Raw genomic sequence first — 14,079 nt, forward strand, 5'->3', positions numbered from 1 at the left:
CGCTCTCTTTGTTGCATCCTATCAGCCTAGAAACTTTAACTTCTTGGGTGTCCACTGCCCAACTGGGTGCCTCTGATGGAGGAGACGGCCCCAGAAAGGATTAAGAGGATTAGGGACAGAAAGCATTCGTGCCCATTTCACCACAGCCCAACTAGAACATTCACTTTAAAATAAGATATTGCCATTTCAGATAACGCTGCTACAGAGGAAAGATGGTCTTGAGACAGATGCACTAAACTGGGACTAAGGAGATATGGCTATAAATCCTACGTCTGCCACAGAGTCTATGTGTAGCTTTGAACATGTCCTTTAATCTTCCTGTGCCTCAGTTCCCCTTCTGTGAAATTGCAATGATAATACTTCCCTCCCTCAACAGGGATAACTACATCTCATATTTGTAGTGTGCTTGGATACTGTGCTGATGGGGCCACAGAAGTACCTACCTAGATACCACAATGGAAGCCGACAGAAAAATTAATTATATTTGGTATTTCGTTAGTTATTTTTTTAAAATTTCATGTTTCAGTGCTTTATACTCCATTTATATGGTGCCCTAAAGATACAATGCCATGACAGTATCGGACTTAGGACAGAACAATTCAGGTTTTGCTTGAGCCCAGAACAGGAGCTGTTTATGAGACCAGATCTCCTCAGATATCAATACCAAGGCCTATGATTAACATATGGTTGCTTAATGGCCATGTTAAGAAGGGGCAGCTTCTCTGGCAGTCTAGCTGGCTGATCAGCCCTTAGTGCTTTATTGATAAACTTTTGAGAATGTGATAGAGGTTTTTTAACTGTTCACAGATTTAGTGTTTCTGCAAAGAAAGCCAAATTACTTAAATTTCACTATCAAATCCACACCACTAAAAAAATCAGCAGTGCTTTCCATCAGCAACCAATACAGGAACGTATTGAGAAAGTTGGTCTGATCCCTTACATTTTTGCAAGGAGTCCAGTTGTTAAGATTAGAGTCGGTGCATGATGTTTTGTGACTGATAAATTGCAAGTTCTGTTTACTTTAATTAACATTGCCCCACTTTCTCCCCTTTTAGTGGCTGCGTCAACTGCTAATTCCACGGCTGGTGCGGCCATGAATTCTTTGACTTCTCTGGGTACTCTCCAAGGATTGGCTGGAGCCACTGTTGGACTGAATAATATTAATGCACTAGCAGGTACCGTAAACAGTGAGTATTTATTGCTGTGGTGGACAGCCTTCCCCAGGAATCACTGTAGGAAAACTATCAATTATAAACAGATCGTTGCTTTTAATAAATATGCAAAACAGCGGGTAAAGTTGATCAGCTTCCATTCTTGGCATATATATATAGGGCCCTACCAAATTCACATCACAGACCATGAAATCTGGTCTTCCCCTGTGAAATCTGGTCTTTAATGTGCTTTTACCCTATACTATACAGATTTCACAGGGGGGGGTGGGACCAGCATTTCTCAAATTGGGGTCCTGACCCAAAAGGGAATTGCAGCGGGGTCGCAAGGTTATTTTAGTGGGGTTATGGTATTGCCACCCGTACTTCTGCGCTGCCTTTAGAGCTGGGTGGCAAGAGAACGGGGGCTGTTGGCTGGGTGCCCAGCTCTGAAAGCAGCGCCCCACCTGCAGCAGCACAGAAGTAAGGGTGACAATACCATACCATGCCACCCTTGCTCCTGTGCTGCTGCTGGTGGCAGCTCTGCCTTCAGAGCTGGCTCCCAGGCAGCAGCTGCCGCTCTCCAGCTGCCTAGCTCTGAAGGCAGCACTGCCGCCTTCAGCAGCGCAGAAGTAAGGATAGCAGTACCACAACCCTCCCCAAAACCTTGCAAGCCCCCCGCCACACACACACACACAACTCGTTTTTGGGTCTGGACCCCTACAATTACAACACCATGACATTTCAGATTAAAATATCTGAAATCATGAAAATTACGATATTTAAAATCCTGACCATGAAATTGACCAAAATGGCTTGTGAATTTAGTAGGGCCCTACATACATACAGCCCTGGAGTCTTAAGGTTTCACTGATCTTGCCCTCCAAAGTGGATTCTGTTGAGTTCCTGGGTGGGGGAAAAGACCCCTTTTCTTGCAGGGTGTATAATTTTAGGACCTGTGCTAGATAGTCAGAATGGATTCTGGAGATTGGTTTTGGTTATATGAAAGGCTCCTTTTGATTTCAGAAACCAAAAACATAAACCTGTGAAAACAGGTACAGCACCTCAGCACAGGATATAATTCAGGAATTTAGGTTATTAAGAAACACCCGTTTGCTGCAACTTTTCTATTAGTCATAGAGACAGAATAGGAAACCTCCTTTGACTTGGGAGCTGCATATTTGCTTATAAATTAAAACCAATTTCTTGGTTTTTAATTTGCAAGTATGTGAGGATGGCTCAGTCATCTGTAGTACTAGAGCATGTAAATTTCTCCCATGTGGTGTAAAACAAGCACTGGCATTTCCAGCTAAAAGGAAGATGTCAGTCGTTAATCAGAACCTTCATCCTCATTATCAACCACAGTAGCCAATCACAAGCTGCTACTGCAGAACAATGATCCCTTCTGCTCTGTTTCTGTTACAATGACTTCACTTTTACCTTCATTGGAGGAGAGTCATCTAGCTGCATCTTTCCCCTCCTGCCTAGCTGTTTTTAGCTGCCGCTGTTCCTTGCATCTACTCTACAATGCAAGGAATCTATTTGGTCATCACCAGTCTCTAGTTCATTAGCCATCATAATGTACCCGCAGGAATGGATGTCCTCCTCAGTATCACTTGCTCACTCTGATGCTCTGCATGATGTCCTTTTTGTCACTGTTATCTGGCTGCTCATCCAGTCATTTTGTTACGTGAGCTTTGGTTGTCATTGATGGGAGTTAGGGGTGGAGAGGGTTCATTGATGTCAGTGAAATTGTGGTAAGCATCTGCATGGGGCCTTGTGTAGGACAGGTCTTGCTTCTGGCAAGGACAAAAATACTAGAAAACCAAACAAAAAAAACCTTCAAAGTAAATATGGTTCAAGAGCAGTTTAGCAAAAGTAAGCAAATGCAGAAATGCCCCTTGTCAGATTTTGAAGCAACATATGCTTTGTTTCTATCAAACCGAGCCACTGAAATGGCACTCATCTGGTCTCATTAATGATATTAACAATGTCTAAGGAATCACTGTGTGTTAATATTAAGATTCTTATCCCTGGTAAATACTGAATGTATGTTATGTGGGACATATAAGATTAGAGCATCAAGGGTAGAATGTGGCATGCCACCCCTTTTCACAAGTACTAAGAACCCAAGCGCACTGGCACACTCGGAAAGATAACATCCCTTCACCAAGACTGATCCACAGTAAGCCACCTGTGTGGTTTCACCTCTTGACAGCATGTGGGAATCATACCATCACCCATTTAGCAATTCTTGCTAGATTATGGATGATGGCTTTAGATTTTCCTAACAGGTATTTTCAAATGACATGAATGCAAATCCTATTTGCATGTGACATCTGAAGTATTATTGATGAGTACACAACCAAGGACCAAATTTGATTCCCATGGACTTATACCACGGTGGATTTGGCTCAAAATCTCGTTATTTGTGAATGTTTCCACAGATGGCATGGAGAGTGAGTGTGTGTGTGTGTGTAATAAATGTTTTGCAGTGAGATTCAGAAAGTATACTGCTTTCTCGTATGCTGTGATGTGATTGACACCTCTTTCTCTCTTGAAAATACTATGACACTGATTATCAGCCTCTGGTATTTGTGGCACTAATGGTAGTTACCTCTAATTCTAGTCTCAAAAGGGTTATCCCCTATCTGTATTGACAATATGCTCTTCTGGGCCCAGGTATGCTCCCACTAACCATCTCCCATTCAGTTGTTTGCACTCTAACCTGTCATGGAGCATGTAGTCATGAAAATTTGGTTGGGAACCCTCTGTGTCCCATGGCAGGGCTAGACCATGAGCTATGTATTGGGATATAGAATCACTGGCCGGTAAACCAAGCTCTCAGTTGCGTGAAATGGTATAATTGCCCCTAAAAGCTGGAACCAATGATACATGCTTGTGGAATTAACGCTAGCATTCTAAAGCACAAGTGGAGCTAGGTACAAGCCGTGAATGAGTTAGACAAGGGTGCTGAAGACAAATGCAGATTTGATCATTTGTTTACACAAATGGTTGAGATTATAGCTGAAGGGAAACAGGTTTGAGAAGTGGAATCTGAAGTGGCCAATGGGAAGAGGCAATCTTTTAGGAAGGACTAGGAAGTGCAGCCAGCCAGAACCTATCTCTAAGTGACTTTCTTTCCATTAAGTTTCTCTTCTGGGAACAAGAAGAACTACTATGAAGACTCCAAAATCTTTGGATAACTAAAAAGCCAGTTCACGGAGACTGGGTGGCACAGTGGGATAATGTGTTAGACTCTGGCCTTTGAAGAAGTAAATTCAAATAAAGTTACTAATGAAAAGAATCTGATGTGTAAAATGAAATCACTGATGCGAGGAGGGGGAAAAAGATGGTCTTGTGATTAAGAAAGAAGACTGAGAGTGAAGAGATCTGAATACTATTGCTGGCTCTGACACAGACATTTCATGTGATCCTGGGTAAAGTCATTTATCCTTTCTGTCTCTGTTTCCTCATCTGTAAAACAGGGGAAATGGCATTAATCCACCTCACGGGGGAGAGAGAAACTTTAACTTAATAATGTTTGTAAATCTCTTTGAGATTCTTTGACAGAGGGCAGTGGAACTGCTAAGTATTATAATCTATTATTTTTATTCATCACTTTGGAAAATTCAAGACAGCTCATTAGAAACCCAGGGATAGACTAATTACTTTATACAGAGCAGGACAAGTGGAGGTGCATTGGTAGAGCTGTGTGGCGATGTTTACACTTTGCCTCTCCATACTCCACTTAACTCAAGCCAGTGCTATTAGGCCATAGAACATTTTGTAAAAACAATGGAAGAGGAGAGTAAATAATATCAAGGATCCGAGGCCTTTCTACAGAACTGTTTTGCTCAAGGTGGAAATAAATTTAGCCATGTCTGTTGTTGTGATGGTAGCAGTGTCCTTCCCACTAGCAGTGCTGTCAAACAGGGCTTTCTGTTTAATGATCTGAAATAGCCTGGTGGTAGAGGCTATAGGTTCACGTGAAGAGGTTCACGTAACTTGCCAAGAGCAGAGTAACACAGAAAGTATTTTGCTAATGGGCTGATGACTCATAGAAGATAACTTGTTATCTTAATAGTTTCTCTATCATGAAGTTATTTCAACACTGTACAAAAAGCGCCAGAGACAAGAAGTGGTTTATTGGGGTCATTTAATTCAACCAGTGTTGCAAAAACAAACACACATACATACACACACACACGCAAGCAAGCAATGGCAGAAAACAATATTCAGATCTCTTGGTAAGGTTGCAGTTAGATTTCAATACAAACTGTAACGGGGTTCACGCTGCGCCCGTGGGTATTCGGCCCCTGGGCCTCCCTCTTCAGTGAGTCAGGAACACTTCAGTCTGGTGCAACACCCAAGCTCTTTATTCTCAAAAGGTTTCCCACCGCCAGTTCCCAACTACATACAGGCGTCACAGCTACTTTACCTACAACAGGCTTGATTGGGGCTGGAATGGCAGGAGCTGATTAAGGGCTTCTCAGCCAGCACCCTGCCACACGAACCCATTATTTTAACACAATTGCTGTGCTGAATCCTTATTTTCAAAAGCTCTTCCTCTTGGATGGAAAACATTTAATAGAGGTATATTGGTGTCTCCTTATTGATTATGAGGTTTTTCTTACACTTATTCAGCACCACTTACCAAAAAAATCTGGCTATTTTGTGTTCCACACCGAGCTTGGCTCTTTCGTTTTTGTGATGTGGTGGGTTGGTATCCACCACATCAGTGTCCTTTCCTCCCTCTGCCACCCTCCCAGTTCTAGAACTTCCAAGTGCAAGACATTTTATTAAGCAGAGATGGTGGAATAGCGCATCTCTGTCCAGTGTTAATGTTACACAAATTATACTAATATCAAAGGGTATAATTTATATAGTAGAATCCTCCTAATTGGCAGAGACCCTAGTGAAAAGCAAGAAGGTGCCACTTGAACAATGGTCATGGTTGTCAGAAGCTCATAGGAATACACTGTGCTAGGATCAATACATTCGAGATGGAAAAGAGCTATTCAGTCATCCTCTTCATCCTTCTCTGTCAATGCAGGATTGCTCCCCGCAGTACACTTCCTAGTGCCAGTCCATCTTTAAATTACTCATATGATAGGGTTTCTGCCACTTCCCTTGGAGAAGACTATTGCACAGTCTAATAGATTTAATGGTTAATTTTTTTCAAGACAGTTGCCATAAATTGTGCTCAGCTTAATTTCCTCACCTTTCTCCTACACATGTGCCCCCTTATTACCACTCCAAATAATTCCTCTCTCCCTTCCTTTGGGTTTGCCACCTTTGGTATTTAACATGTCCCCCGTCCCTGCCTTAGTCATCATTTTGCCAAGCTACTATCTATGCATCATAGCCTAGATTTTCAACAGTAACTAGTGATTTTGTATGTTTCCAGTTTTAGGTGCCCAACTGGAGACATCTTAAAGAGGGGGTATGATTTTCAGAGGGAAGGTGCTTAGCAGTCTCTGAAAGTCATGCCCCATTGAAATTCCCTCAAGTTAGGCACCCATAAACTCAGGCACACAAGTTCACTAGTCACTTTTGAAATCTGGCCAGATTTTCAATTTTGCGGAGTCCCTGCAGCTCCCATTGCCTTTGGTTAGAATTATGGGTCATCAGCTCTTCTGAAAATCAAGCCCTTAGTTCTTTTAATCATTTTATGGCTCTTCTCTAAATTTGTTCCAATCTGCTGCCTTTTCCAGTACTGCAGGGCCTATATCTAAATGTAGGGAGAAAATTCACTTTTATTCCACGAATTGCTGTAAGAATTAATATTAAAACTTTTCACTGTAGCACTTGAAGATACAGGTGACTCCTTTAACAACTGTAATAGGAAAAAGGAGTGGCATAGAAGGCTGCACCACAAGAAGTTTTTGCTGTCAACCATCAATTCAGAGATATCAAACTCTCATCACAGACAGTGCCATATAAATGGAGTGGGTGTGCCATTTATCCATAACTTAGGCCTGGTCTACACTAGGGGGCGGGTTCAAACTAAGGTACACATTTGCGTAGCTGAACTCGAAGTACCTTAGTTCAAAGTACTTACCCATCCTCATGGCACGGGATCGAAGTCCGCGGCTCCCCCGTCGACTCTGCCACCGCCATTCGTGGTGGTGGAGTTCCGGAGTCGACGGGAGCGCATTCGGAGTTCGATATATCGCGTCTAGATGAGACGCGATATATCGAACTCCGAGAAGTCGATCGCTACCCACCGACCCGGGCGGGTAGTATGGACGTACCCTTAGAGTCCTTGCCCTGAATGTCTTCCCTGGCAGTCATCCCAGTTAAATTAATATGTTATTTAGCAGGGTGCAGACCGGTGTTTATAAAGTGATGTTACTGCCAATAAGAAGCGAGGGAATGACAACACTAGAGACCAAAGATTTCTCTTTATCAGCAGGACAGGCACAGCTTAGATTGAAGCACTGCTAGCTACCCTAGACCACACCACCAAATGCTCCCAGCCCTGATCAGGAGATACCAGGAGTGAGAGGCTAGCCATGCCTCCATGCCCATTCAGTTATCTTGCCCATGTTCTGCAATGCATAGAAGGGTGCCAATTGTAGTAGTGGTTGTTTTGGAATGTGGGTAACTGAGATTGGTGGCCTATGTAAAATTAATTGGCAAACTTCATTCATATGGTAATTTCCAGTCACTAATGACCAGCCTGGATTTGAACTGTGTCCTGGTGAACACTCTGCCCCATTGCCAACCACAAGGTATCCACCCTTGATCAAGTGAATTCCTTCCTACAGTCTTTGGATAGCCTCAAGATCATGTAGCCTAATGTGTGTGTCTTGAGGCATGTGGAAGAACAGGATTTCAGAAGCACGGTGTTACAGGACTTGCCAGTAGCAGATTGCATGTGAATAGATTTGGTCGTCAAACCATTGTGCCGAAGTGATCTTTACCGAAGTTGTGTTTCGTTGTTTTCAGTTCCATTTGGTGAAGTACTGGCTTGCATGCACTGCCGTCATTGTCGGTGTCATATAATGCCAACTACTTTTGGAAAGCACTAATGAACAAGTGCAATTTCTTTTCTCTATTGTTGGGTTTTTTGTAAAGTTGCTCAAATGCTCTCAGGTATGGCGGCCCTGAATGGAGGACTTGGCGCAACAGGCTTGACGAATGGTACAGCAGGCACAATGGACGCCCTCACCCAGGCCTACTCAGGAATTCAGCAGTATGCTGCAGCAGCACTGCCAACATTGTACAGTCAGAGTTTGTTACAGCAACAGAGTGCTGCAGGCAGCCAGAAAGAAGGTAAGCAGCACCTGCTAGGGCCGCAAAGCACACGTCTCAAACAGCAATGTCAAATTTTACGATAAGCTAAATTCAGCCTTTCTACATTGGTTGGGTTTGGCTTATTTCTTCATAGATGCTTTCTGAAGAAACGTGATCAGCCTAACCATTGATTTTTAACCTTTTCTTCTTTCCTGTTCAGTGTTGTTTTTGTTTTATCCTTTAATTTAGTTTTTGCCATCTATCCTTCAAGGTGTATTTTACCACCCATTATTTGTTAATGTAAAAGTACTCATTGGCTGCTGCTCACAAAAGACACTGCTAATGGAAACCATCCTAAAAGCATTTTTTTAAATTTTAAATTTTTAAAATTTAATTAAATTTAAATTTTTTAATTTGTTGTTGTGGAGAGGTGGGTGAGGGAGGAAGTGTCGTGTGGGTAACTCTCCCCTTCCCTCTCCTCCTTGTGGTTTTTATGTATGCTATGATCATCTAGCTGCTATTAGATTTTAGTTTTCAGGTTAATGACGAGATCTGTCGTTACATCGAGTGGTTATTTGTTTAATTGTGGGTCTTGAGGGGAAGCAAGTAAGTGATTGATTGCCCCTCTTTTTGTGCCAACAGAGCAAAATAAACCTCAGGAAGTTAACGCTAAGAATAAATTAATACTAATCACAAAATGTTTACTGAAATGAGGCTAGCCTCTCTCTCTTCTCTCCCCCGGCAGCCTTCTTGGGGTTTTGTTTTTAACTCCCACCCCCTTAACTTTTTGCTAATTTTAGAAGATAGAAAAGTTTTGTATGCCTTCTAAGAAAGATATCAGAGGGGTAGCCGTGTTAGTCTGGATCTTTAAAAAGCAACAAAGAGTCCTGTGGCACCTTATAGACTAACAGATGTATTGGAGCATAAGCTTTCGTGGGTGAATACCCACTTCATCAGACGCAGTGGGTATTCACCCACAAAAGCTTATGCTCCAATACATCTCTTAGTCATTAAGGTGCCACAGGACTCTTTGTTGCTTTCTAAGAAAGAGTCTTCATTGTACTTACTGTTCTTGCCAGAGATACACTGGAGCAAGGGCTAGTGAATGGCATCAAAAGAAGTTTTTTATCCTCTTTTAAAATAGTCTCTTGAATCATTATGGAACATGGTATCTCTTAGGCAGACAATGTTGAAACCCTCAAAGCTAGGGATTTAAAAGGGATACTGTCAAATTAAAATACATATGTATTTTATAATTTTCTTACCATTTTTACCATTAACAATTTAGATTATTGAAGTTGAAATAATTTTTTTAAATTCATTTATTTTTCTCACTATTTTGGCTCCCTGGCTTTGTTCAGTTCTTTTTTGTTTTTGATTTGCATTTTATTCAGATTGGATAAAACCATAAACAGAAGCTGTTTCTCTGTTGTGACTGGGTGGCAAATAGTGTAGGACTAGCTTTTATTTTTTTTAAATTATCTTCATTGTTTTTAAGATCACAAAAGCATTTTTATCAATATGGGGGGAGGGATAGCTCAGTGGTTTGAGCATTGGCCTGCTAAACCCAGGGTTGTGAGTTCAATCCTTGAGGGGACAAAACTCTGTCTGGGGATTGGTCCTACTTTGAGCAGGGGGTTGGACTAGATGACCTCCTAAGGTCCCTTCCAACCCTGATATTCTATGAGTCTATATATTTTATCATTCCCCATGTGACAGTGTCCCTTATAAAGTAAAGGCCTTTGTCATCTTGCTGTCTTTTCCATGGGGGACTGTTAAGGTGAGCGAGTTTCATTATTAAATTCTGCTGGCTGTGTTTGTGTTTCAACATATGACTTCTTCTGATGGAATGGCTAAGAGTCTGGAATATTTAGAGGAGGATAACCAGCTACCAGAGGAAAATATTGCATTAAATGAAATGGAGTGAATTGTTTTATGCATACTGCTATCAAACTGTTAAACCAGTTTTGCTCAGTGATTAAGAAAGTTCATTTTGTTGAGAGGACTTTTTTTTTCTTTTTTTTTTTTTTTTTGGTAAGAAGAAACTTCATTTGGCTTCTCTTCCATATTGCCAAGTGATTTTTTTTTCCATTTCATTTTATAAAATTCTTTTTTTTCCCCACCCTGTTGTTTTGTTGTTGGTTTTTTTGTTTTGTTTTTTGTTTTCTTCCAACCCATGCACCCCCTGTCTAGGGCAAATATTGCAGCCCCTCCCCTCAGGCTGTGAGAGGGCAGGCAGTCTGGTTCCTCTATTGTGAACACCAGTGCGGCTCCATGAATCTGCTGCAGAAGGTACTCCATAAGTGTCTGGCCTGCACTTTCCTCTCCTCCCTAGACAGTAATCAAACGCAGCACATCTGAGACACATCTAGTCTCCGCTTAAGCCACAGAATATCCATTTAGTCTATTCCAGAAGCTGCCTGCACCAGAATCGTGTGGCATCTTAGAATCCCAGTGATGCACTGTAACTAGGAAGGCCACATGTCCAGTTTCACACTGGAAAGTCTTTCTTTAGTCTCTTCTTTTTATTTCCAGATTATTATGGTAATAGGGAGGCAGAGTTGATGATAAGAAGCTTCTGACTAGAGCTCAGTGAAAAAAAATCAATTTTATTTCTGTGGACTGGCTTTCAAAAACCAATACAAACCTCAGTTTGAAAGAAAAACAATTCCAGTTAAAAACAAAATGGATATTTTCATTTGAAATTTCACAGAACTCAAAAAGATTTTCCAAAACACTCCCATTTCAAGGGAAATCCATTTTTTGTTGTTGTTGGGAGGAAGAAAATCAGTTAAAAATGTTGACCAGCTCTTCCCTGCCAGGTGGTGAGGGCTTTCCAGCCGGATTCTTTGTTGTTAAAACAACACGTGTACTGTGAAAAATGACTACACATTTTCTTTTCTTTTTTTTTCCTTTTTGTCCCTCAGTTATTTGCAAAGAAAATCAGCCAGCTCAGTTTGTAAGTCAAAGGAAGGTTTGTTTTACTTCCCCCTGCCCCCAATTGCCTGCCCTGCAGGCTTAAACATGGGCTCTTTTTAGAACTGAGCTGGGCTCTATCTCTTATGCTAATAATGTCTCTGGTTTAGCTGACAAAACCGCTGAAGATGTGTGAGGCAGCATAGAACTCAACTTGCTCTTCCATAGCTGGACAGCTTGAAGAGCTGCAGAGAGCAGAGTTGTCGTAAGAAGGTGCCACTTTCATGCAGTCACTCTTCTATCCATAACCCTACTTTAGGACAAGCTGGGCAGTCTTAGGTGAATTTAGGAAGGAGGCTGCAGTTCAGCTTCTCTTATAATAGAGATTTCAAGTACAAATCTGTAAAAGAGCCACTGCTATTTTGTCCATTTGCTTTGTTTTTGTTACTTCAAAAAGTCTGAAACTGAACTGTGTTTGCCCATCACCTTCTAAATTACCAAAAAAGATAGATGGCATAGAACTCGTCTAATAGCTCTTTTCATACTGGTTTTTTTTGTGGTTTTCCTGTCTCTAAAGGTCCAGAAGGGGCAAACCTCTTTATTTACCACCTCCCCCAGGAGTTTGGAGACCAGGACATTCTGCAGATGTTCATGCCCTTTGGGAATGTTATCTCTGCTAAAGTCTTCATTGATAAACAGACCAATCTGAGCAAGTGCTTTGGTAAGCAACATTTAATCAATTGAAAAGTAAAACTGTACATGGTGAACCTGATCCCAGAGCTATGGCTTGTAATCCTCAAAAGTACAGAAAGATACACAGACAAAGCAGTTCAAACTAAAAACTGGATTTGGAAAAAAAAACTTTCCAGTCTGACATCTACTATGGATGTGTCAAGTACATGAAACTAATTACACCCTATGTGGGGGAATGCCATTTACTATACTATTAAGCTGCCTTATTATGGATACCTAATTATCCTCTATTGTATAGCCGAACCTCTTTAAAACTCTCTGTGTTTAACCCATTACTTGTACTTCTGGGTTAAGTACAGTACTGTGCAATTAGTGTTTGTATAGTGTACACAATATGTTACAGCTAGTTGCTGCCTATACGTGCATCTACAAGTATTACAAGTAGGTTCAACTGTCCAGGTAGCATCTGTCATTATGACAGGGCGGGGGATGAAGAGGGGTACAGTCAGTGTCATGTAGAATGCTTGAGCTGCAGGGAAATTAGATAACTAAAGATCACGCGAAGAAGTGTGTCTGATGCTTAAACTCTTCTGAAATAAAACAGGATCTAGGGTTGATCAGATGCATACCAATACCTTGAGTACATACATATACTGTCTCTATACTTTGATGTACTGTATTACAAAATGTAAGTAAACACCTCTGCTCGCAGCATCAGTGTATTAAGTTCATGTATCAAGTAAATGATCTGATCAGGATCTATGATGATGACAGTCTACAAAAGAAGCTGGTTTTACATAAACTATCACAGCCCCTCAGCTTTATTTAGAAGCACATCACTTTCATTTTACATTTTTGGCATCTTCTTTGACTTTAGAAAAGCCAGTTTGTGGTTTCTTAATGAGAGTTCTCACTTTTTCCTTGAAAACGGAGATTGTCTCATGAGCCCGTTTCTCTCGTGTCCGGCACATGGAATAGAGTTACTTGGGATAACAGTAATGGTAATAATACTTTGCAATCATCTAGCACCTTTTAATCTGAAGATCTCCCAAGTTTTATAAAGGTGGGGGAAAGCCCTTTCTAGATGGAGAAACTGAAGCACAGAGGGGCTAAGGGACTCATCCCAGGTCTCTCCCTGAATCACTTGCAGAGTTGGGAACATAACCCAGGTGTGCTGACTCCCAGTCTGGTGCTCTAACTTTGATACATGCTGCCTCCAAAAAGGAGAGAATCCACTTTCAGCAGACAGGTGGCCACAGGCACCAATTGCATTCTTGTTGTCCATCTCAGCAGAGGCTCCAAGGTTTGAGGGGAATAAGGATGAACTCTGCCCTTTCACATCTAGAGAGGTCCCTCCAGGTCAGGGGTGATATAAGGAAGTTTTCATAGCCGCTGCCTCAGCAGCACCTGCTGTGTAACTGGACCAAAGGGTTTCAGTCTACAAGGCTGTTGATCCAGCATCACAAAAGCGAGAAAGTCCGAAAGGAAGGGGGGGGGGGGAGAAATACTCCAGGGAAAGGGTAAGTGCAGTCTGCAATGTGAGAAAGAAAAGCACTGGTACTAATTATTATTAAAAATATTTATTATTTATGTTACAGTAGCACCCAGAGATCAAAATCAGGATCAGGGCCTCGTCATATTAAATTCTTTGTAAATGCATAGCAAGAGGAAGTCCTTGCCCTAAAGAGCCTACAGTCTAAATTTAAGACATGATATAACACAGAGATGCAACAAGGAAAGGGAAAATGAGAGGGGAGGCCAGATTCCCACAGGCAACATAAAAGAAATGGTTCTTGATGAGGGACTGGAATGGTTTTTGGAAAGAGTCCAGCAGGGGGCAACAACAATGATTAGGGGGCTGGAGCACATGACTTATGGGGAGAGGTTGAGGGAACTGGGATTGTTTAGTCTGCAAAAGAGAAGAATGAGGGGGGATTTGCTAGCTGCTTTCGACTACCTGAAAGGGGGTTCCAAAGAGGATGGATCTAGACTGTTCTCAGTGGTACCAGATGACAGAACAAGGAGTAATGGTCTCAAGTTGCAGTGGGGGAGGTTTACGTTGGATATTAGGAAAAACTTT

At 41.7% G+C, this 14,079-nt stretch overlaps 1 protein-coding gene across 3 annotated transcripts in view; it reads left to right on the forward strand.

Annotated features, from left to right (window-relative positions):
• Positions 1-14,079, forward strand: part of CELF2 (CUGBP Elav-like family member 2) — a 451,780-nt gene that overhangs the window by 427,565 nt on the left and 10,136 nt on the right. For 2 of the 3 annotated variants that reach the window (XM_045029013.1, XM_045029014.1), the window contains 3 exons: positions 1,056-1,175; positions 8,250-8,429; positions 11,884-12,027. In XM_045029013.1, the coding sequence (XP_044884948.1) occupies positions 1,056-1,175; positions 8,250-8,429; positions 11,884-12,027 (444 nt within the window). Of the gene's footprint in view, positions 1-1,055; positions 1,188-8,249; positions 8,430-11,883; positions 12,028-14,079 lie in introns of all 3 variants that reach the window. The other variant, XM_045029015.1, reaches the window with a different exon arrangement.

This window comes from Mauremys mutica, chromosome 1, assembly GCF_020497125.1.
Source record: "Mauremys mutica isolate MM-2020 ecotype Southern chromosome 1, ASM2049712v1, whole genome shotgun sequence".
Taxonomy (NCBI): Eukaryota; Metazoa; Chordata; order Testudines; family Geoemydidae; genus Mauremys; species Mauremys mutica.